We start from the raw sequence: 25,495 nt of genomic DNA, 5'->3' as shown, positions 1-25,495 counted from the left end.
TTAGTACCATAAAATAAGATGAATATCATCCAGGATAAGCAAGGAATTTACAGATGTAATTAGCTTCTTCACAACTAGTAATCTTTGGGAATTCATGGAATTCAGGCATGGTGCCCAAAAGTTAGAGATAGGTAAATATTTTTTTAAAAAGGAATAAAAGAAAAAAAATGGGCAAAAAGGAAGTTCTGGAAAGCATAAAGCAGTAGGCTTGCTTTCAATCTCCACAAAGCTATCAAAACTACAGAACTCTTGTTTCAAAAAACTTAAGAGAAAGAGGTGATCGTGTTTTATGAGAATGATGGAAAACTATATATGTTGGATATCTGTCAATCCAGAAATTCATCTTAATGATGGAGGGACATAATTGTACTATTCAACAGTTCTATCAAATAATAGAAGAAGATATTGGAAGTTCAGTTATCGATTTTTCACATTTGTTCTCTGAACCATGTCTATGTAGTTCCTTTTGTGTGCTTATATGGCCCTGATGAGAATCAGAACTCTCTCCAATAATTTAAGTGAAAGGAGTTTAATGCAGAAACTATTTATAGAATTTGGTGCAAGATTCAGGAACAAACAAGGGATACTGAGGCACTTAGAAATATGCAATAGTAAAAAATCATTAGCACCTAAAGGGAAGAGGGATGGAAATGGTGTTGCTGGACATGGTGACAGCTAGAGCTGTGAAAGGAGCTGTATTGACAGAGAAACGTAGCTAGAAATGTGCAACGGCCTGAAATGTGGTGCCAAAGCAGGGGGGGCGTAGGGAGTACTTCCCCGAGCTCCTCTCCTCCCTCTTGGCTCTCCTGCTTGTGGCTCCCCCTGGGTGAGCAGCTCAGGTGATGTCATCCATAGGGATCAGCCTCCTCCCAAGACACAGAGAATAGGTGGGTGGGAGCTGGGCGGTGGGGGAGAAAATGAAGAATAACCATCAGAATACATAGTACAAAAGTGTGGAGCGTAACTTTGGGTACCGATAGCCATGTTTTACCTCCCATCCCGTATGCTCCTCTATATGGACCTACCATCTTCCTATCAAGAGGTGGGATCTCTGCTCTTCTTCCTGAATATAGGTGGGGTTGTGTCTGTTTTGATCAATACAATATGGTGAAAGTGATAACATACAACTTCCAGGGCTAGATCATAAAAGGAAATGCGGGTGTACTTTGTCCAATAGGACACTGCTTTTTGAAGCTTTGTAAGAGATGCATTTTAAGGCCTCTATGTTGTGAGGAAGCCCAAGTTCCCTTGAGAAACCACCTGTAAATGCTCTGTTGAGTTGCCCCAGTCAAAGTCCCAAGCACCGGCCAGCATCAACTGGCTGGGTTGTGAATGAAGATGTCTGAATGTTTTCAGTCCCCAGCACTGAGGCACTCCAGCCATCAAGTCTTCTCAGCTGAGGCCCCACACACAATGGAAGAGAGATAAGCCACTAATGCTATGTCCTGTCTGAATTTCTGACCCAATAAACCTGTGAGCATAATAAATTATAAAAACTGTAAAATTATTTTATGCCACTGAGCTTTATGATGGTTTGTTATACAACAGTAGAAACTATAGCAATAGCCAGTAGTCCATAACATAATCAGTCTTCCAAATCTTTTGATAAAGTACTGCGATCAAGAATAGACTATGAAATTTAATTGGCATGAATGGGAAGTCCTGAAGAAAGCTCTAGTAGTCATTGTAAATAAAAATATAGCCATGACATAAGCTTAGTTGTTAGGAGCAGAGACTCTATAGCTACACTGCCTATATTTGAAATTCCGGTCCACAGCTTACTAGCTTTGTTTCCTTGGACAAGTCACTTCAACTCCCAATGCCTCAGATTTTTCATCTGTATAATAAGGGCAAATAAGAAAGATGAGGATTAGATGATTTACGATATGTAAAGAGCTGATAAGTAGTGCCTGGTCCTGAGTATCGATCAGGACCGTAGGATCCTGCTGTGCAAGATGACCTGAAGTGATGGATACGTTCTATACTTGCCTGTCTAATGTGGCAGCCACTGGCCACACGTGACTTTTGAGCACTTGAAATGTGCTAGTACGTCTGAGGAACTGACCTTTTAATTCTATTTGATTAATCTGCACTTTAATGTAAGTAGCCACCTATAGCAGGGGCTGCCACCTTAAGCACTGGAGGCCTAAACAAATCATTATTTTATTACGAGGGCGAATTGTGGTTACTCGAGAAATATCCTCAAATGAATGAGTGGTTTCCTCCCTTGATGATCTGCTGAAATATATAAAACACACATATACATACATGCATGCATATGTATGCACACATGTACATATGTCCATACAGGTGTGTATAACATATGCATGTGTGTATACATATATATTAATGGGTGTATCGCGTGTAAGCATGTTGGACTGTGTGTGTGTGTATACATTCTCAATTGTCCAACTCACTTAAAATCTGGAATACAGGACTACAGCAGGCAGATTGTATGTTCTCCTTTACCTGGTTTACATCCTGATCCTGTCTCAGAAGGTCTTAATATTTTCATGGTTAAAAAAAGAGGAATCAATACAGCAAAGGGCTCATCTAGGACTGTTTATATTCCTACTATTAGAAGCTCCATTCTCTACCATCACAGGCTTCTTATGTGTCCACTGTCTTTTGTATTCCTCCCAGAAGAGGAAGAGTGGGTGAACAAAGTAGAAAGACAAATCCTCGCATTCTCCTTAGGAGTGAGCATGTACGGTCAGCAATAGAATTAAAACAAATAAGGAAATTTTAAATATGTTTGGGGAGATCTTGCATAGGACCATTTATGTACAAACATTCCTAGTGGTTTTCCATGACTAAAAGATCAATTTACATAAATGACATGATATTGAATCTAAACAAACCACATTTTCAAGGTCGCGCAGAGTATTAATTGTACAGTAATCTGAACTGTCCGTGCTACCTCCGAAGCTCTCAAAGGGAAATCGATGGTCTGTGACAGAAAGTGGCAGAGGGATAGTATCTCATCTGAGGATGCCAGTGCCCTGTTATTGATTCTTTCGAATGCTGTGTTGAGATGGAGCCAGGGATCTTGTCTGGGCTTGGCAGAGAGGGGACGTGGATCCATCAGCACTGTCTTCCCTTGGCACAAGAGGTGGGGAGGGCCGCAGTGGCAACAGTCTGGCCACGCATTTGCCATCTCGAAGGAGAAGAAGCAAAGGGGTTTCACGGCTGTGTTCTGGCTAGAAAAGAGCAAAATGTAATTTAGCTTGGAAAAGACTTGGGTCTTTTATGAAGACATTATGATCTAGATGGGTTAAATGTCATTTTGAAGGCAAATACCAGTCAAACAATACTAGTCGAAAATATGTGGAGACAAGTTTTAGGTTCATTTAAAGAAGAGTTTTCTAATTGAAGGTTCCAAAATGAAAGGGGTTACTCAGCATGGCCATGAATTCTGTCACTAAAAATGTTCTAGCACAAGCTTGATGACTAACTGTCCCAGAGGAGGGATGGGTGTGACAGTTGGACTGTCACTTTCCACTATTAACAGGCTATTACAAATGGAATTTTAACTTACTAAATTTAACTGTGAGAGCAGTGGGAAGTCTTAATTAGATGGTCCTACTCACCCGTCAGCATAATCCCCAAACTGAGATATTTGCCATTTCCTAATTCCTATATGTTTATTCTCATACCTGTTATCTTTTCCATTTAATTCTCTGCTAATGATGTGACAGTTTCTTAGATCTCTAGGATGAAATACTGTTGCCTTCTATTTATACCTTTCACTCACTCTCCATGTCCCCTACATATCAAAAAAAAGTCCCCATCCGTTTTATGTTCCTGCTATCTTTGGAATTAGTGCCTTCTTCCTGTTCCCACTGCTACAGTCAGAGTAGTTCCATGGTTACCTCCTGGAGCCATTAAAATTGTCTCATCAAGTCTCAGTCTCAAATCTTCTGCCTCTCGTCGACCTTGAATGCCCACAGCAAACATGTTTCTAGAGCACACAGCTCTGACTGTATTTTCACATTTTGCCATTCAAGGCTCTTGGTGATCAGGCGGCACCTGGCTATCCTGACTCCTGCGTCACCACTCTGTCCTCCACACCTTACTACTCCAAGCATGTCCCATGCACCCACTGCATTGCCTTGGAGCTTATTAGAAATGTGATCTCAAGACCCACTCCATAGCCAGTGGATTCAGGTCTGTACTTCAGTATTTTTCCTTGTGGTTCGTTTGTGCCTTACAACTCGAAAAGCACTGATTTAGAAGCACTGATCTAGGTTGGTCTGCTTGCCACTAGGTGAACTTACTCCATGTTTTTCTACCTCTTAGTAATTATCGTTGGGTCAAAATGAATCCTTTCTGTTAATTATGGGCCAGTGTAAACTACCTCTTCCCTAGGGGCTTCTTCATCCCCAGGTAGAATTAATTTCTCCACTTCGTGCTTTTTAAATAGTTTTGAATCTTGTAATACTTAATACATTTGGCCTTACAAACAGGCATTTATTTCTCTTCTGTAAAACCTTGTTTGCTTCTTTATCTTTAATAAATTAAAATCCTTAAAGGTCGGGGAGTTAGAATTCTAAATAGTTATGAAATAAGTACATTAGTGAATGATATAGCCTGTGACTTTTTTTTCCTGTGAAAGACCTAATTATTTCTGTAATTTGCCAATGATCTGTTTTCAGTAAATTCAGTCTGTATTGTGTTGGTCTTTCCTAGCAGGATACTAAACCAAATAGAATTAAAACAAATTGGTCTTAATAAATGCCAAATGTTATTGCTGGATGATATGAGCAATATATAGAGCTATGTTGAGCGTCAACCTACACAAAATCTACTTGGATTGTATTAGAAGAAATACAAAGTATTAATTTAAAAAACTCAAAGGGAATCATTAGGAACCTTTTTATATTCAGAAAAATAAACCCTTTTAAGCTAATTGCATGTATCTCATTCAGGGGGCTTGGTTGCAAGTGATAGAACCCCAGTCTAGTAGGAAAGGGATGATGGTGAATTTTAAGTAGCTCCCCAAGTATATCTGAAGTCTGGAAATGCAGATGCAGAAAGAGAGAGGCACCAGCAGAAACCATCCTCAATGTTATGTTTGCAAAGGGGAATGTCTGTCGTATAGCCCAAAGGAAAACAAAAACAAAAACAAAAACAAAACCATGGAACCTGTAGGAAGGGGAACTACAGTTCTTTAGTGCAGACAACAGTATTTCATTTGTTTATTGGTCAGTGCCAATGGGAATACTATTACAAATATTATGGGAAGATGATGTCAAAAGACTCCAGATTTGAACTAATATACTCTGAAGAATGTCCTTTATTGAGTTTTAAAGGGGCAGTTATATTTCTACATCCTTGTGGTTCTGATAAGGGGCACTAACTAACTAACTAGTATAACTAACTGATAGCCTGCTATAGTTTTACAGGTGGCCAGTATGGTCTATAGCCTTGCTACCCTGAACAAGCCTGATCCCTTCTGATCGTGGAAGCTAAGGAGGGTTGGGCCTGGTTAGTACTTGGATGGGAGACCACCTAGGAAAACCTGGTGCTGTAGGTGTAAAAAATAAAATAAAATAATAAATAATAAATAAATAAATAAATAAGAGATTGTAAGCTGACAAGGTCCTTGCAATCTGTGAGGTCAACCAAGGGTTGCTTTGCCCAGATAGATAGATAGATAGATAGATAGATAAAACAGGTGGCCAGTGTGATCAAAAGGGAACGAATTCAATAGCTATGTGGTTATAGTATTCAGCATTAATTTTATTCATGTATTTATTTATTTGCATCTCTCATTTTCCAAAGAGTATATAAGACTAAAAGTTAAAATAAACAGTCACTGTTGCTTACTTTAAGAAGATATTTTAAAGTTTTCTCAATAAACAGGTGAAAAGTTGTGTGCTCGAAAGATTTTGTCTGTTTTAAACAGAATAGTTGATCAGCTCTGACACTGCATATGTCAATCATGCTGGGTAACACAGTGTTATCTATGGAATTAATAAAAAAAAAATAGAGACTAGACAATCAAAATTATTAGCAAATACTGACATAAAAATCAGTAATCAGTAAAACACACTCAAAATAGAACAGATTAAACCAGTAGTTTTTAAAAATTGAAATTGAAAAAACTTTTTTACTCTGAGAAATTCTTTGATGTGACATTATTTTTAATTGTTTTATTAACCAACTAATTTTATTGAGATATAATTTATATACCATAAAATTTATCCATTTTGAATGAATGGATTTTTTAGTAAATTTACTGAATTGTATGATCACTGTAATATTGATTCAGAATATTTTACTTCCCCCAAAGTCCATTATGCCATTTTCTTCCCAGCCATACAAACTATTAATCTACTATTTCCTTTCTCTATATATTTTCTTTTCAGGAAACTTCATATAAGTGGAATCATACGACATGTGACCTTTTATATCTAGTTTCTTTCATTTACCATAGTATTTTTCACCTTTGTTTTCTTCTAATTTCATTTTTTTTTTAGTCATGGCTTTAATTTTTTAATATAAGACATAATTTTTATTTAAAAATGAAAAACAGAGCATAATATCTTTAAATTAAACATTAAGAATAGAAATTCTACCTAAGGTGACAATAAAAGCCTTTTCATGTGTGACTCTCAGTATGTGCATCTTCAAAACTGGGGGGAAAATCCCTAATTTGTTCTTTTGTGTTGACTCTGAGAAAGTTAAGCATGTGTATGTACATCTGTACATATATGTATTTAATCGAACATTGAAGGGTATTTCCTTCTCGCGTACCTATCAGCTGTGACTGGGCTGTGAGTCTCTCGTAGGCTTTGAGTCTGCTTCATGTGTCTTCTTCATTTGGGGATCAAGACCGAAATAGTGGCCCCTGACAGGGCCATGTCATTCCTGGAAGAGGAAAAGCAATACAAGCACCAGTGGAAGCAGGCAGTGGCTCCAAAATCTCCGTCCGGATACACGCCATCATCCAAAGCAAGTCACTGGTCAAATCTCTTGGGGTGGGGAATGGTTTTCCTTTTATAAAGAGGCTCTAAAGGTTACCTGTCAATTGACCAGGGGGTGTATCCTCCCATCAGAAGACATAGGGTTGTAGGAGACGATTATACCATCTCCCACAATGGTCTTGAGGCAAACTTATAAGCAAACGGTGTGATTGACCTTTGCAAATAAGGAAAGCCAAGTTTTTTCATATAGAATGTTAAATACAAAGAAGAAAATTCTCCACTAGGTAAGAAGTTACCCAAGCATAATTGAGATAAATGAGAAGGCATTCATCATAATTAATAATACAATAATACAATTGGCTAATGCTCAAATAGTCTAAGTAATATCTTACAGATCCTTAAAAACCTCTAGCTATGCAACAGATGTCTTACTTTTGAATTTTCAGGTGCAACATTCATCGATCATGGAATTCCCCCCTCCTTTTTTTAAGACCGATAAGATAAAAATGTGACCACTTACAGTTCTGGCATAGTAAATGTCCAAATGAGTTTTGCTGGTTATGCTTTCATTACAGCCTGGGTTCCAGCCATCCACCTCCTTTTTCTGTGGTCCAGCATTCTCAGTCCTTCCCTATCTTAGGCCTTACTAGTTCCCATGATGGGAATCTTGTCCCTGCAGTGTTTTTCATGGCCGACCCCTTCTCACATTACCTCCTTGAACACACCTTCCCTGACAGCTCTATCAGAAGCATTCCTCTTGCTCCCTGCCCTAACTCTTTTTCATACTCTTTCTGGAATTTACTCCCTGTTTATCAACACTTATTCATATCCAGAATTATCTTACTTTTCTATATATTTATTTATTATTATCCGTAACTCTCCTCTTTAACTAACATGTAAGCTTTACGAGAGCAGGAACCATGCCTGTCTTGGCTACTCTTGTATCCCCAACCCAGTGCCTGACACATGGTTGACATTCAGTGAATGTTTCTTAAATGGAGTAAAGCTACTACATGGAGTACCGCTTGTGTGTGCATATGGGTGGTGGTGGTGCTTGAGTCTAGCTAGGTTCTGCAAGTTAAAATATAAGTGATTCTAGGAGAGTTATTATCATTCTTCCACCACAAGTTTATTATCTATAAGATGCAGACAGTGAGTTTCTGTATTTAAGGAGCTTATACTTATTTAAGGAAGTGTATCGTGGTAATATATTGATATTCTGAATGAGGCTGTGTGTATAACTGCCAAGGTTAAAAGTATGGAAAGTAGGGAAACAATCCAAGGAGTCAAAGGAGGCACCGTGGAGAGAAAGTTAACAAGGTGGGATACTTTTCATTTAAAATAACTGAGACGTATGCTTTCAATTACTGTTGAGAGTATTGCCAAAATTCCTGTACTGTCTCTTAAATTCTATATATGTGTACAGCTCTCCTTTGAGTGAGTCATTACTTGTAGTATCTATTCAGAAGTACTAGGAGATAAGAATATTCTTGGTACAGCAGTTTTAACTGTCAACTAGCTTTCCTGATATAAGCATATATTAAGTCCCTTCAGAAATGCTCCTAAGTTTGTTGGTTGGCTAGATCTCAAGGCAACTCAGCCCTTTCCTGAAGAATATTTATGAAGACAGCACTTTGGTTTAGAGAAGTTTTCATTTACTGTGCCAGGATCCATTTTAGCCAGGCCTATTAAGTGTGCAGTCAGCTGGCTATGCTCCTTAGGAAACATTTTTATTACATTCCAGAGTTGGGTCTGTAGTGTTATTTGCCCATAAGACATATTTTAACCACTTCAGGAGTTCTGCTTAGAGTAATTATTTTTCTTGGCTTGCTGTGCTTCCAGTTAGTCATCACTGAATCTACAACAGTTGGCTGATACGGTGTTTCACGTATGTATCCAGTACCTCAAACTTATTTTAAGGCAGGTTTACTAGACCCTTATCATTTGTGGATATTAGGAGTCATGGCTTCCAGTGTGGTAATATGGCATATCACTGAGGCACAGATAAGAGTGGTTTGGAGGACACACTTAGTGAGAGAGCTTTGCCTGTCTTTCAACCTGAACATTTTACTTGTCCTTTACTTGTTCTTCCTGACATATGCAGTAATCTTTCCTGAGGTGATTAAAAACACTAATTTTTGAGTGTGTGTATGTGTGTTTGAGTGTAAAAAACAAAGCAGCTGAAAGAAATGTAAATGCTAAAAGTCGGAAACAAATTTTTTTGCCTGTGCAGCAATGGTCAAGAGGAATTTATTTTTATGTCAGTGGTTCATAAAAAAAAAAAATAACTGAAAAGAAAAAGATAATTTTCAGTAATCAAGAATATATCCTTATCCTCTTCGAACATACCTTTTAAAAGCTTTTCAAAACTTTTAGTATGATTTTTTATTATAGAATATTTTCATACATACAAAAGAATATATATAATGTATATATCTATATTATATCTGTCTCTCTATATAGTATATCAATATAACATCTATAGTGCAAAGTAAGGGAGAAAACAACCTCTGGGCAAAATCTGATTTGCTTCATCTTTGTACATAAAGTTTTATTGGCAGGCAGCCACACCTATTCATTGAGGGATTGCCTATAACTGCCTTCACACTGCAATGGCCAGGGTAATTTTGGCAGAGACAAGATGGCCCAAAAGGCCCAAATTTACTCTCTGGCTCTTTATGGAAAATGTTTGTCAACCTCTAGAAATAGAATAATAAAATTTGCATCCATGTTCCCACCATTCAGCTTACAAATAAAAGATAACCCAAAATTTTGGCATTTTCTGTGAAACCCTCCCCAAGATTATTTCTCATCTGTTCAAAGAAAATAATAATCTGAATTTTGTTTTTATCATTTGTTTAGTTTGCATAAAAGTTTATATATGTACCTTGAAGCAATATATTTTAAGGATTTATGTGCATTTGTATCTTGTTTTAGGACTTTTAAAAATGATACTGTTTTATGTGAAGTCTCTGATTTTTTTTTCACCTAACATTTCCTTTATGAAGTCTCTCTGTGTTCTGGCATGAAGTCGTAGTCAGTTTTCATTGCTCTGTAGTATTTATAACCTCCTATGTATGTACCGCAGCTTATGTATCCATTCTTCTGTCTCTAGTCTTTACTGGTTTCCAAGCATACTTGAGTATACTCGTACTTCCTCAGGTTTGTGCACTATATAACTAGATATTAACCATAAAACTTTATTTATTCTTGCTTTAGATTTGTATTTAATTTCATAGGAAACTGAAAAAGTGAATTCAGTGATAGCTCCTAGAGATCATATCTTGACATACATTTGACTGATTGGCAGTTAGGAAGTCAAATGCTGGTTTCTTCACTTAATAGCAGTTAGATTTTGAACATGTGATTTTAACCTCTTCATTTCACTCATCTGAAAACTGTGGTAAAAGAGGACCTACTCAATAGCATTGCTCTCTGGTGATAAAAAAAAAAAAAGGCAAGTAAGAAATAGAACATACTCTACAGGATCATGGTAAGGTTTATATAAGATAATTCACATTAAGCCTTCGAGCAGGCAATGTATACATCACATTTATTCATCTCTTTTTATCTTCTCGTTCTTCTGTGATCCAAGGTTAGGTATGACTTCTCTAAGAGGTTATAGGTGAGAAAACTGAACCTCAAAAAGGTTAAGTGACTGGACCAGGTTCACACAGCTGGTAGCAGTCCAAACTTGAATTAAGCTTAGCTTTGCTTATGTACAAAGACTTATTCTTTCGATAGGCCACATTCTTTTTTTTTTTTTCTTCTTTTTTTGGCCACAGGGATAAATAAAATTATGTGAAAATTTTCTGTGGTCAATATATAGCTTTATAGTGTACAAAAGCCAAGGAAGTCCAACTGCATACAAGGCAACACTGTTAAAAAATAAAAATCTCTAGAAACATTAAAGTGGGTAAATAAATTACTGTCTATGCCTAGAAGGGTATAGATACTATATACCACTGGAAATTGTGTCAAACAAGATTAGAATGTTGTGTACCCCTTTATAGAATGCGACACAGGCTGGCTTTTCCCCCAATCACATTTTCAACAACGTTCCACAGAAGGCCTTTCTAATTTTTTATTATTATTATAAGCAGGCAGATTGGAAGGAGTTGTAAACCAAAACACAGCTGGTGAGTCTAAATTTAGACCCCTCGAGATGAGTGTCCCTCAGAACAACATGGCTTCCCCAACTCCTTCCGCTTTGAGCTGCCTTTTTACCAGATGTCTCTTGGTGTGCGTGTTTCATGGGCGTCAGCAGTTTTATTTGCATGGCCTTTTCATGCCAGTATTCTGATTTATCACACTTCTCACATAGATTTTTTTCCCCTTACTTGTAAAGAGAAAATAGCTGTTTGTGCACAGATGGTAGATACGATTTAATATTATCAGAGCAATTCATGTTATATTTATGAGTTGCTCCTGAGTGGCATTTTAGTGAGGAATATTAAGGAAGGATACTTCTTAGGTCACATCTCATCCTTTAACCTGTTTCTTTAGGTGTTTAGCTCCTGGGCACTCAAATATTAGCAAGCAATTGTTTGAAATTTCAGCTATGTATTTCATTTCAGTGGTAGAATTTTGGCAATATCTACTGGCATTACAGGAGGGAGGCAAAAACACTTCTCAGAAATTACTGAAGTTGATTGTTAACCTGTAAAAAATGAGTGAATGGAACAAGGATGAACTATTTTAATCCTAATTCCTTCCTTCCTTTTTACTCTTGCTTCTTTCCTGAAATTTTTATTTTGTACAACTTTATGTACAGAGATGCCATTAGTTTGCTAAGGCTGCTGTATAGCAAAGTACTGCAGATTAAGTGTCTCAAACTACAGAAGTTTATTTCCTCACAGTTCTGGAAGCTGGAAGTCTGAAACCAAGATGTCGGCAGCCTTGGTTCCTCCTGAGGCAGTGAGGGAAAGATCTCTTACAGACCTCTCATCCTGGCTTAAAGACGGTCATCTCCTCCCTGCGTCTCTTAACATCATCTTCCTTCTACAGAGGTCTGTGCGTCCCAGCTTCCCTTTTTATTACACCAGTCGTATTGCATCGAGACCCACCCCAACAGCCACATTTTAACTTGATTACCTCTGTAAAGACCCTATCCGAATAAGTTCACATCTGAAGTACTAGGGGTTAGGACTTCAACATGTGAATTTTGGAAGGACGTAATTCAACTCATAACAAATGCTTATAATAAACCAAAAGTAACAACAAGGGAAATTTATGCTTAATTCCAAAGTGACTTTGTCAATAAATTTGGGTATCATGCTAACACAATTCTAATGTCCATCTATTTCAGTAAAGTCGCGTTAGTAGTTTCTCTTACAGTAGATGTTACAGTGGAGTAAAAATAACAGACGACGGCTTTCTGCAATACTTTGGCTTACTTCTCTATTACACGTACTCAGATCTCAGCCTAAAAACACCCCAAGATTTTTATGTCGTGTGTGTTTACACTATGTTGGTTATAGGAAAGGTATTTAGTGTTATTTAACTTAGTAGAGATTTATCACACAGATAATGACCATTCTGCTTTAATCTCTTGAAGACAAAAAAAAAAAAAAAGATATATGTTCATTGTCTAAAAGGTCATAAAATAATGGACATACATCCAATTGCTGAGAATGAATGAATGTATACATGGAGTTGAGGTGTGGGAGAGAGGAGGAGAGAGAACAGGCAGGAGGAGGCAGACAGGGCTGCGGGGCTGAGCCCTTTGTTTGGAAAGAACAAATTTTAATGATCTATTTGTCATGAAAAGCATTAACCACAAAAGGTTAAATGGAGTTCTCTTTGGTTAATTGCTTCTTTGGATCTTCTCAAACACTTATTTTCTTCACTTATTCACGTCCAAATGTAAATCTGTTAAGTATTGTCAGTGTATTTTCTTTCCCTTTTTATTTCTTGAAGTGAATATAAAACACTTTGGATAGTCAGTTTTATTGAGGTTTTAAGAATGTTTTTGAGTGATTCACAGTAATTTAAATTCTTCTACTGAAATCTTGGATGTTGCAAAATTTCAGCCTGTAATTTTCTTCCTTTGCTAGATATTGAAGCATATTTTTATGACACCACACTACACTCATTGGAATTGTGAGCCTTTGTAAATTCATGCAGATCTTTCCCACTCTACAAAAGGATGCATTTTAAGCAGAAGAAATAGAATGCTAATTATGTAGTAGGTAAAAGAAGTGGGTTGTGGTGAGTTAAGAGGGTGACTTCACACAGTGCCAAAGCACATGGTTGTATGCAATGTTGGTGAAATTTAAAGTACATTTGCCCATCGAATTAAAATTTGTCAGCTTAAAAAAACTACTATTTATGTGAAATGGTTACTGAGAGGGATTTTTGTACATGTTGATTGCACATTTATTTGGAACTTCTAAAACTCTGTCTTTTAATGGCTGTTTAGTATTCCATTGTGTTAGCATCCTATAATTTATTTTGACAATCGCATTTTCATGTGATTCCAGGCATATTTTTAAATTTCCCACATAACTATGAAACTCTGATGAGTTAAGAAAAAAATCAAATGTAATCTAGTCTTCTGCCAAAATGGCTCTAGAAAACTCTTTCAATTTATTACAATAGTTCTTCCTGCCTCTGAACACATTACATACAGTGTTGACTCTAACAAATTTTAATATTTTTTTCAAAATAATGTTTATTTTAGAATACTTGGAAAAACAAACTCACAAAGAAAAATATTAAATTCAACAGTAATCCCAATACCAGGAATAACTTGTGTTAACTTTTTTTGCATAGCTTCTAAGTTCAACCACACGTGTACATTGTAAGTGTGTTTGTGTTCTCTGCCTCTCTCTGTCTCTCTCACACACGCACACACACACATGCACACACAAACACTTTTTCTCTCCTACCCTCTGGCCTCTCTCTGTCGTACATACACATATACAGTAGAATCTATTTGCAAATTTTTATAACCATTTTCTCTTAATAACGCACATTTTCCAAGTTACTATACAGTCTTTGAAAACATTACTTATAATTACTTTATTCTATCATATGGATAGACTTTATTGTATTCTATCATAGAGATATACCATAATTTATTTCACTAAACTAATGTTGCAAGATATTTATTTTCTCTGCATTTTCGTGTGTTTGATTAACCCATCTGTAACTTGTCATGATTTTTTTAGTTTAAACCATGCCTACCATTTTTTTCTTTCAGGGTCATTTTGGAATCACGATAACCTGAAACGTCTTACTCAGAAAACCATTGTTCTTGTTTGTCTTTTCAATTGGTGTGTCCTACTACATTATGTCTTATATTATTGCATTAAAGTGTTACCCAAATGCTGAATTATAGTTCATGTAACTAACTTTTGGTGTGGGAAGAACTTTGAGAATAGTGCTCTAGCTATTACTGATACTTCAAAAACATTTAAGTTGATGTGTTTTGAGGGGAAAGCAAGGCCATATTATGATTTCAAACTTTTTTTTCATGGTACTATGAAATAAGTACCTTTCCTTAAAATATCAGAATTTTGCTACATTTTACTGTATTAATGCATTTGAAAGTTGTGTTCATTTAGCCTTATGAGAGAGAATTTGGAGATTTTCAAGTCCAACTCTTCAATATGACCTAGAAAGGCCGAATTAGTTGTTCGAGTTTACCTGCATAGTCAGTGGCAGAAACGGGACTAGAACCCTGTTTTTAGCCTCTTTTTAATTATTTTTTCCTTCAGGATGGGCCAACTCTGTTACTAAGCTAATTCTCGTTTGCAGAATTAATCTCTAAGTGTGGCAATTATCTTTGGTCTTTGCACAACAACAGACATATATTTGATTCTAACATCCGCATTCTTACTTTTGGAGAAAATAAAACAATATCTAAAAGAGAAAGTACAGAGTTGGAGAAGTCATTACTACTACTAAAGAAATGACTCATTAGTTACATCGATAGTAACATTTGAACAGAGTATCACTTGTATTTAAAATTTACTGTATGTCATCCTTTGGTTTATTTTAACAATTTTATTTAAAAAATAACACATAGGCCTTCTCTTTAACTTATTTAAAAGCAAACAAACTATTGAAGCTGCCTGAGGAGATGACTGGCGTGTCCAAGGAAGTAGCCAGTGGGCCTGGGGCTGAGGAGGGTCCAGGGTGGTTGGGGATGAGCATAAGGCTGCCTTGGCCGACGTGGTCAGGGCTGAGGAGGCAACTGGGAAGGTTGGGAGGCTGGTTACATACAGGGGGGTTGAGCGAAGAAGTAAATATATTCAGGTCGACGGGGGCCAGGCATTTCTCTGCTTGAGAGAAAAATTACAAATATGGAAAGGAAGAAGGCTGAAATAAGCCTTATCAGTGTGGACTTGTGGTATTTAATATCTGTTTATATTTCTATCTGTGTGTATCTAGGTCCACATTTGTGTATGTATATATATGTGTGTGTGTGTATATGCATGTGTATATATGTATATCATACTTATATTTCCTAGCATTTATATCTTGGTTTCTAAATACTAATCTCCTCTAAAAGGAAGAACTCCTTGGAGAAATGTCTGATTCATGGCTGGGGCAGGGAAAATACAAGATAAACCTGAAACATCTTTTATGCCAGAAAGTAAAGTGCTCAAGAAATAATGAAGATATAACAAAAAACACACAGGTGCCAGCTTTCAGGGGCTCCCACTAGGCAGGTTTTGGATATTTATAAGATCAAAATAGAGTGTGCTATTAATGGATTATAACCCATTGAGTAAAATAGAACATATGAGTCTATACCTATATAATTAGTTGACAAAATAAATAAATATTCTTCATCCTCTCTAGTAAGAAACCTACTGATAATATCAAAATTGAAAAGTTAAAAAAAAGCAATATATTATGAAAGAAAAGCTGCGATGAGGACAAAACTAGCTAATAGAGTTCTGAATTTGTATCTGAGGAGCATGAAGTAGTAATAGCAACTGAAGCACACTGTGCTGCTTTTCTACATTTTAATTTGTTTTTATTGTAAGCCTTGTGGAATGCATTGACTTTTGAAAACTATAGAGATACTTTTCATTTTGAAATAATTTCAAAGTTGGAGAAATGTTGCAAGAAAATTGCAAAGAACCTAGATTTCCCAATTATTACCATTTCATGACTTCTGTTGTCTCTCTCTCTCTCTGTGTAAACTGAGTAAATTGGAGACATGATGTTTTGTTACTTCTAAACAGGTCTATGTAGTTTTTGAAAACAAGGTTACTCCCCTACACGATCATCACAGTAGAAATAACAAAATCGGGGCAGTAACAACACCACATTCTGATTCTCAGACCCCTTCACGTTTCTCCAGTTGTCCCAATAGCATCCTTCAGAGAGAAGAAAACAGAGGGTGTGCCCCTTTGGTACAGAGTCTGATCCAAGAACACGTGCTGCACTTGGCTGTCGTGTGCCTTCGGTGTTCTCAGCCTGAGCCGTTCCTCACCTTCCTTTCCCATCATGGCATTAGCATTTTTGAAGCTATTTGATAGGTGGTATCTTCTCACCTCACACATGTATTTTTCTTTCTACTATGTTAATATAATTATATCACCATTTTTGGTTCAATTCAGTATTCAGAACAACTTTTATTCACAGTCAAGCCATATGGTGAAGTATTACATTTTCATTCTTATACACCTTTCATTTTCTTGAGAATTCATCATTTATTCATTCATTCTCTTTTTTTATCCCTTCCTTTCTCTTTCTCGCTTTCCCTGTCGGCTTTCTTTGCACCAGTTATAATTCATCTACAAACTCTAACACAGCTTTCTTCCTTTATTATGTTTAAACATAACAGGTATTCTGCGGCCTCCCTCTCTCCCTCCCTCCCCGCTTGCTTTGCTCATGCCCCTTTCTCTTTCTCTTCCCCTCTATCCCTTCCTCCTTTCCCTCTCTTATTCTTTTTCCTTGTTTCTCCCTGCCTTCCTAGAGACTCTGTCTTCCTGGTTCAGTCTTTGTGGGTGGTTCTCTACGTCTGAAAAACTGTCAATCTGGAATGTTCTTTCACTGTCATCCCAGGAATTTCCTTTAGTTCTTTTTTCTGTTGAATCTCCTGTTTTCAGATCCTGTTTCTTCTTTCTTGATATATGCCCTTGCTTTGGAAAAGTAAAGAAGCTTCTAAAAAAGGGGTACATGGGAAGTCAGTTTTTGAAATCTTTCATATCCAAAATGGCTTTATTCTGTTTGTATGCTTGAATGACAATTTGCCTGGCTAAATAGAATTCTAGGTAGAGATATCTTCCTCTCAAAAATTTGAAAGTAATATTTTATTGTTATTTAGTTTGCAGTGTTCCCATCAAGAAATCTGAGATTCCTATTGTATTTTACCTGTCTATATTCTCTCTGGAAGCTTTTAGGAATTTTAAAATCTCTACTATTGTGAAATGTCAGAGCGATTGTTGCTTGTAGGAGTACCACCCACCCACCACTGACCCATTCATTTTGAGGGGCCTGATAAGCCCTAACAACCTAGAAACACTTCATTTCGACAGACGTTTTCCTTCTTCATTTACTGGAATTCCTTTTATTCAGGACTGTCTGCCTGGATCCTTTAATTTTACAAAATACTTCGTTCTTTTCCAACTATTATTCTTTTGGTTTAACTTAGTTCTTGAATTCTATCTTTTAAATTTTCTGTCGAGTTTTTACCCTACTATCATATTTAAATTTTCATAAGCCTCCTTTTTTTTACTGGTTTTGCTGCTGTTCTCAACTTTTTAACTATGTGTAACACCTGTTTTCAATTATGAATTTCAGGTCGTTCTGATCTCTGACAATGTCATCTGTTTCTTAAGCATCATGTCTCTATTCTGTCTGCTTTCTGTATTTTGTTTGTGAATCCTTTCTTTACATTGAGGCTTTTCACATAATCAGATGTTCTGTAGTTCCGACCCCAGGTAATGAGAAGCTGAGCAGACATGCAGCGGGCCTTGTTGGGGCCTCCCTGTAGCATGATTATGCAGAGACCTGGCTAATAATTAAGGAGCGACAACTGTCAGTTTTTTTTCTGGGACCAGTCAACTGACAGAGGAAAACTCCTACTCCCCTTCCTTCTCTCCCTTCCCCAAACTAGGGAAGAGGGCCGTAATCTTTCCCTTTGGATGTAGGTCTGTCCCTTGAGATGTGTGTTTTCCAAGGGCCTCCCTTTCCCCCTCTATCTTGCCTGGTGCTCTTGAGTTCAGAGACACTCCAGAAAGTAAACTTATAGTCCTCTGCAAAATTGAGGAGGAAAAGTCACCTGATAGCATAGAATAGATGAGGGAATCTGAGGTACTAACGTTTTTTGCTTTATTAGCTTTTCGACCAATCCTCCGGTTTTGGCTCCACCAGCACTCTGTGTCCATGGTTTCTGGTGCCTCTAAGTCTTGAGTCTCTCTGGGATTGTCTGTCATAAATGTGCTTTCTTCTTTCTAATTTACCATTCTTTCCTAGGTTTACTTTTCAGCCTTCTCTGCACTGGTTTTTCAGTTACCACTTGACAATTAGAGTTCCACTTTCCAAAAACTAAATTTTGCTTAGTTTCTTCTTTTAACCTTGAGGGTTTATGCTTTTCCTGCTTTTTTGTCATTTTGTTTTTATTTGTTTTTTTCTTTATTGTCATTTTAAAAATAGGACTTTACGAGGAAGCAGAGATAAAAATACATGCTTGACATACCATATTTAACCAGGAGTCCAATTATCCTTTTTGTTCTTGAGATATTTCATTAATATTTGTAGTGTCTATGAAAAAGGATTTTAACAATTTTTTCCATAAGTGTTAATTTTCGAATTTTATTCCTTAGGATGCCTCTCTGATGGACATGAATTCCTTCAGCCCTATGATGCCAACATCCCCTTTATCAATGATAAACCAAGTCAAATTTGAAGATGAGCCAGATTTGAAAGATCTCTTTATTACAGTTGATGAACCTGAAAGCCATGTTACTACAATTGAAACTTTCATTACTTATAGGATTATTACTAAGGTAAACACTTAATGAACATTTTCTTGGATATTGTTGCCACCTTTGAACTTTTGGGAATGCTTCTTGTTCATTGTAACTCTCCACATTAGCTGAATTGACTTCTTTTTCAATCATTTTGGGTAAGACATTGCATCTTCTATTCCCTTCACTTGTTCTATATCAAATCAGTGAAATTCCAGTTAACTTGAGTAACAGTCAGTCATTTTTTGGCAGTTGTGCTTCTTAAAATAGGTACGTTTTAAGTTTTTAGTTTAAAAAAATATGAAGAAATATCTTTGGAAAATAAGAGCCTTGATTTGCTAATAAAACAACTAGTTAGAAACATGATGTAATATTTTGTATTCATATTTCTTCTGAAGACTACAAAAATATTTTTATTTATTTTCCAAAGAAGAACAAGTGGCCTGTTTATTTTCTGTAAGAGATACTATTGGTTGCTCAGTAGTTCTGGGACAGAGTAGATCTAGAATCAGAGCCTCCTTAATCCTAGGACAAAGCTCTGCAAAAAGACTTTACCTCTGACAAAATAAAACAACCAAATAGTACAACCATTTAAAAAAGGTGCTTTACTAACAGCCTTTAAGAATTCTACTTATAAATTATAATATTTTGTTTATGAAGCCTCACCCTATGGCTCTTTTGTAGTTGACAGAGTTTTGGATCATCTTCCAATGAAGCTTTGTTACATTTCCCAACAATGAATATATCTGATCACTTCACTCAGATTCTTAAAATCCTTCATTGGCACCCCTTTTCTGACAGAACAAGTACAAACTTTTTAGTATGACATGTAAAGAAGTTCTCAGTCTGGTGCCAACCTACCATGTAAGACTCTTACTCTCCACTTTTAATACCCCTGCTCTCCACTCATATAGAGCTTCTGTTGTCTTATTGCTCTAGGGTATTACTTGCTCTCCTGACTTTGCATATTCTTTTTCTTCTGTCTGATATGTCCTTCCCTCTCTTAAACTACTCTTTATCTTTCAAGACATAAGTCAAAATGATGCCTGCCCTCCCATTCTTGCAGGTTGAAAATTCTTTTTCTTCTGTTTCCTCATACTGTTCTAACTGAACTTGTAAAGAATGTAAAACATTAGAGTACATGTAGCAAAGCAATTAAAAGCCTATATTTAATCCTTCTAAGCCTCAGGTTTTTTAAATCTATAAAACTGAAATGGTAATAGAGCCTGGTTCTGTGGAGTTGCTGTGAGAATTGACTTAGGACAGGTAATCAATGCAAAGGACTTAGCAAAGTACCTGACACATAGTGATCCGTAATTGCCACCCACCCACATGTGAGTAGATAACTATGTGTTTATTTATGTATAGTCCCAACGAGTATATGAACTTCTCAAGGAAGGTAATTGTATCTTAAGTTTTCTATAATTCCAAACACAATCCTTAGGATAAAGAAAGTAAGCAATTTAACTTTTTGGTGAATGAGTGAAGAAATTTTTAGTACATAGCCATATCAAGAGGCTATAGAGCAAGACAGCGTGGATTTAAATTGTGATTCTTCCTCTTCATTGCTGGGTCTTAGACAATTTAATTAACCTGTCTATGGTTAGTTTCCTTGTTTGTAAGTAAGATAACAGTAATAACCTTCTGGAGTCTTTGTGAATATATAATGCGTTAATACAGACAGACTGCTCAGAATAGAACCAGATTTCTCCTATTACTACTGTTAGAATCATCCATTGTCATCATCCTTCCTAGCAAAGAGTTTGTGAAACTGAATTATTTTCTTATCTGTTTTCCTCAGAAAGACAGTCTTTATAAGCCACCTCATGGACTTCATTGTAATCATAGGCGTGTGTTCTTATGAATTCTCCATTTTTCCATTATACTTTAAATGTACTGCTCTTGTAGTAGTAATACTGATAATGTCACAGTGTGTTAAACTGACATTTATTGTGTGACTGCTTTGTACCAGGCCGTGTTCTGCCAGTTTATACTTAGTAGCTCATTTAAAGCTCACAACAATCGCAGATTCTAAATGCTACGATTTGTCCCCATTTTGGGAGCAAAGACACTGAAACTCAATAAGTTGCCAAAGGTTACACAACATAATGATTAACTGAGCTGAGAGTTAAATCCAGACAGTTTATTTTACTTTTATACTATATATATTTTGTTAAATTTGTGTGCATTTTTATATGATTATGGCAAACTGTCTTTCAATTTAGCTATTATGCACTAAGTCCTTTTTCCACTTCCAATTGCTTTTACTACATCCTAGTATGTAGACTATACCTATATATGCTAGAATATGCATTGCAGATACTAATATAGAAATATTTAGTAGATGTAAATTATGATAGCAGACATAGTATTTCTTTTGTTATTGACTTATTTATTCATTTACTCACATATTTAACAAAGTTTTGAGTGCCAATTATGTCCTAGGTACTATGCTCGCATACTGACACTACATCAGCAGCCCAAACAAGCATGTTCTCTGCCTTCATGGATTTTCACTCTAGGGTCGGTTATGGATATTAAACAATTATTTGCTTAATTATTTAATTATAGTTATAAATACTATGACAGAAAAATATAGGAGTTTTTGAGCCCGGGGTACCCTATTTAATTTGGAGGTTAGGAGGTAGCTTCCCTGGGTAGGTTCTAGTTTTGTAAAAATGAATGGGCGCTAAGGCTATGAGGATAAATGCACATAAATGTGCACAGACATGTACTTAGGAATACTTAGGATGACCTGGCCATAAGTAATTGTATCAGGAAGCCCATTATCTATTCCTGGCATCTGTTCCCCTTATGGGAAGTTACCCTTCATACTCAAGGTTAGAATATCTGAGGTGGCTACTCTAAAGAAGTACTTCCTCTTTTGGAGACCTGAGTTGTTCCTTCCCTAGTACTCACAGAAGTAAGAACTAAGATTCAATGAGGGTCTCTCCTCTTCCATCCTCATTACGAAGGCAAACTGATAAATGTCTGCCAGTGTGCAGCTATGTGTTAAAGTACATTCTTGATTCTAAGATTAATTTTCCCTCAGAAACAGTCTTCTAAATCCTCAGAACTAAGTGAACTGTTTGCCCTTGATCGAAAGTCAGTGTTTGTTGAATGAATGCATTTTGGGGTGTAGATCACATGGGTCCATTAGTCCTAAACTTCAAGTGCCCATGCTTTCATGGTCAGAGATGAAAAATTAAACACCATTTACGACATAGCTTCCATGGAAAAGTTTATTCTAGATTAGAAGCATTATTTATGCTCTGAATCAACATTTTAGAACACACGTTCTTATGGGTCGGAGATCCGTCATCAAACCCTGTTATTCCTACAGTTTGGAAGCTTTTATCTGTTTTCTAATGACCAAAATCGGCCACTTTAGATGGGGCACAGGTTCCATCCCTGCTGTAGGGAAATTAGTTATGATCTGAAACCAGTTGAAAATACTTGTTTTCCTTGTCATATTCATATATATATATATTCATATGTGCATATATGGATCATAACCCTTGTGAAGTAGAATAAAGTCTTACAGTAGAAAGAAAGAAAACACTGTCCTTGAGACTTGTACTTATCCTCTGTTATTGCAGTATCATAGAGAACTCTTTTGTGTCAATGACAGACTGATGAGGACAGAATCAACCGTTATTTGACTTGATTTAATATCTTCCTTTTGCTAGAATTTATATCAAATTGTTTTATATTTACTTAAAGTGTTGGCATTCTTGAGGACATCTAAAGCCCAGTCTTGTTTTAACTGCCCAGTTTTGAGTGTTTTTATTGTTAGTTCTGCCAATTTTTTTCCCTGGAAATTGGAGGTGAACCTATACATATGTGCCTGGTACAAGGAAGTGTTCAATAAATATTTTTTAACGTGTGACTCTAAACCATGTTTTGTGTGCATATGTATGTAGTGAGTGTATATTTGTATATATATGCACACATATCAACCATATATAAATTCTTACACTGTTTCTACTAGATTTAGTTTTTTGTTTTTACCATTTCTATAACATGTACTATTTTGCATAACATTTAAGATTTTGTAGTGTTTTATGAACATTTAGTTCTTTAGACATATGCATCTCACTTACCTCTGCTTTTTTTTCACTGAAAAGGGAATAGTTTAGTAAGGTACATTGTATGATGCTCTGAACATTCACTTCACAAGAATAAATCTTGGAAAGTACAGCTAATGTCAGCCTTATTTCATAACAATTAAAATTGCATCTTATGACTCGAACTGCTTAATTTACAATTGTGTTTGCGTGGGTGATTGATATTTCTGGCAAGTGGGAAATATGTATGCAATGTGTTATTCCATCTCTACTCCTCCAGGAAAACCTCAACCTTAATATCACTGTGTATCATTTTTAATATGCAAAAATTCAGTTAAATAAGATATTGGTGGAAGTGACTGTTTTCTTATGAGAGGTGCTTATGCATTAGTCTATTTTTGTATTTGGCTTAGGATTCAGGCAATAGAAGTAAGGTTGGTATTGTACCTACGTTCTTGTCCTATGTGTTGGCATAGATTTTTTGGATTGTTAAGAATAGATATTTCATATATTTTCTTAATTTTTAGGAGTTTAGGTATATAATTCAAAATAAAATTCCCTGAGGGTGACATGAAGATTTTCTTTTCACATTAAATCTCCATTAATAACATTTTTAAAATAGCACTAAAATCATTTTGTAAAATGTTATAATTTTCACATACTAAAAGCAAATTTTAGCAAAGCAATTCATTTGAGTAAATTTGAAGAAAACATTTTTCTCAGATATGTTCAGGTTATTTTCCAAATTGCAATAATAGGACTTTCCTTAAATTCTGAATTCTGATCATCTTGAGAAAAGAAATATATTTGAAACCTAAATTCAGAACACACTTTCTCGTTAGCAAGAAAGTGATGCCAAAGATAATAGTAGTTTAAATCTTGTGGAAGGCAGATGGTTGCTCTAAGACAGATTTTTCAGTTAGGGTTTTAAATTTGAGCATGATGTTTGCTTTCTTTCTGGAAATACTGGAAAGTTTGCTTTGTTTCATCTGCTACATGAATTGATGACTGCAAAAAAAAAAAAAAAGTACAGGCTGACAAACACTGAATAATTAGAATTTGTTAATGTTTCTTAGAGACCATTTAATTTAGAATGTTGAAAATAACATTATGCAAATGTCTTCTGTCTTCTATTGCACGTGCTGTTATTTTTTTCCTACTTTCTTTAGACATCTCGTGGGGAATTTGACTCCAGTGACTTTGAAGTTAGGAGACGTTACCAAGATTTCCTTTGGTTAAAAGGAAAACTTGAAGAAGCACACCCTACTCTCATTATTCCAGTAAGTTTGCTTTTTTTTTTTTCATAAAATAGCTGCCATTGTATCTTGTGAATCATTAGAATGCCTAAAACCAAAATTCAGACCTTTATATTCAGTGTAATTCATTTATCCTAGAAACATTTGTTTTTAAACTTTTTAATGTATGTGCAGACTTGTTTTTTTTTTAAACTACTGTAAAAAAAATTTTGTTGAAATTTTGCCATTTTTGGTTTTAGCATTGTGAATTTTAAAAAATTATTTCGATAAGAAATAATTACATGTTCATATAGTCTTCCAAAAAAGAAAAGTGTAGCATTTCTTATAATCCTGTGCCACATAATTCTGATACTGTTTTTTTTTTTTTTTTCCCTCAGCCATTGCCAGAAAAGTTTATAGTGAGAGGAATGGTGGAACGCTTTAACGATGACTTCATTGAGACACGCAGGAAGGCATTGCAGAAGTTTTTGAACCGAATTGCTGATCATCCAACTTTAACATTTAATGAAGACTTCAAAATTTTTCTTACTGCACAAGCTTGGGTAAAGAATTTTTATTTTTACTCATATAATCCTTTAGTATCTATATGTATAGTAGGTTGTCCACTTCCTCTTCTTTACCTTTATAAATCAGGCAGCAGTGTCCTTGTCTCAAGATGGATATTTATTCATTGGAGAGAGAGAGAGATATCCTTCAGATTTAACCCTGTATCAAATCTACATATAAATATTACAGGAATCTTGTATCTTTCTCATGATTATATACTCGTTTCTCTCTATAGCTGATGTTTTTTTAAATGTCAGAATACTCCTTGAATACACAGCCCATAGTGAATATATACAAATATATTTATTTTATTGACACTATTTTGAGTATTAATGGATTTTTAAGTTAAGATAATGGTCTTTATTAAGTAGATAGGTAGATGGATGGTTGAATTGTCGATGGATAGCCGGATAGACAATACAATTTCCTTACTTTTCCTTTAATTACCTACTTGGGGGAGCTCTAATTTTTAATTCAGAAACCTTATATGTTCTTCTTCTTTTTTCTTTTGTCCCGTGAAGATGTAGCTCATTAAGAAAGATAATGGATAGAGCAGTCTTTATTAAACGATTACTGACTAATGTTAAATTTTACCTATCTCAGTTTCTGCCAAAATGGTAGAAGCTAAAAAATGGATCATCTTAATCTTGACAGATAGACCTACTATCTGGAAGCCCATTGTGACTTATGTGAAATGAATTTGTGACCTGACTCCAGAACCTTAGAAACTGTTAGAAAGAATCTCTGTAGTCAACAGTTGCAGG

The 25,495-nt window shown here is 35.8% G+C and overlaps 1 protein-coding gene and 1 pseudogene across 3 annotated transcripts in view; both read left to right on the top strand.

The window, feature by feature from the left end:
- SNX7 (sorting nexin 7) overlaps nucleotides 1-25,495 on the top strand; it is a 70,629-nt gene that overhangs the window by 3,067 nt on the left and 42,067 nt on the right. For all 3 annotated transcript variants that reach the window (XM_016127551.2, XM_036235156.1, XM_016127552.2), the window contains exons 2-4: nucleotides 18,719-18,901; nucleotides 24,099-24,209; nucleotides 24,563-24,727. In XM_016127551.2, coding sequence (XP_015983037.2) covers nucleotides 18,719-18,901; nucleotides 24,099-24,209; nucleotides 24,563-24,727 — 459 coding nt within the window. The remainder of the gene's footprint in view (nucleotides 1-18,718; nucleotides 18,902-24,098; nucleotides 24,210-24,562; nucleotides 24,728-25,495) is intronic.
- LOC118613102 lies at nucleotides 5,418-5,536 on the top strand (annotated as a pseudogene).

The sequence above is a fragment of the Rousettus aegyptiacus genome, unplaced genomic scaffold, assembly GCF_014176215.1.
Source record: "Rousettus aegyptiacus isolate mRouAeg1 unplaced genomic scaffold, mRouAeg1.p scaffold_m13_p_17, whole genome shotgun sequence".
Lineage (NCBI taxonomy): Eukaryota > Metazoa > Chordata > Mammalia > Chiroptera > Pteropodidae > Rousettus > Rousettus aegyptiacus.
The sequence above is the reverse complement of the archived record's forward strand: the minus strand, read 5'-3'. Positions and strand labels throughout refer to the sequence as shown.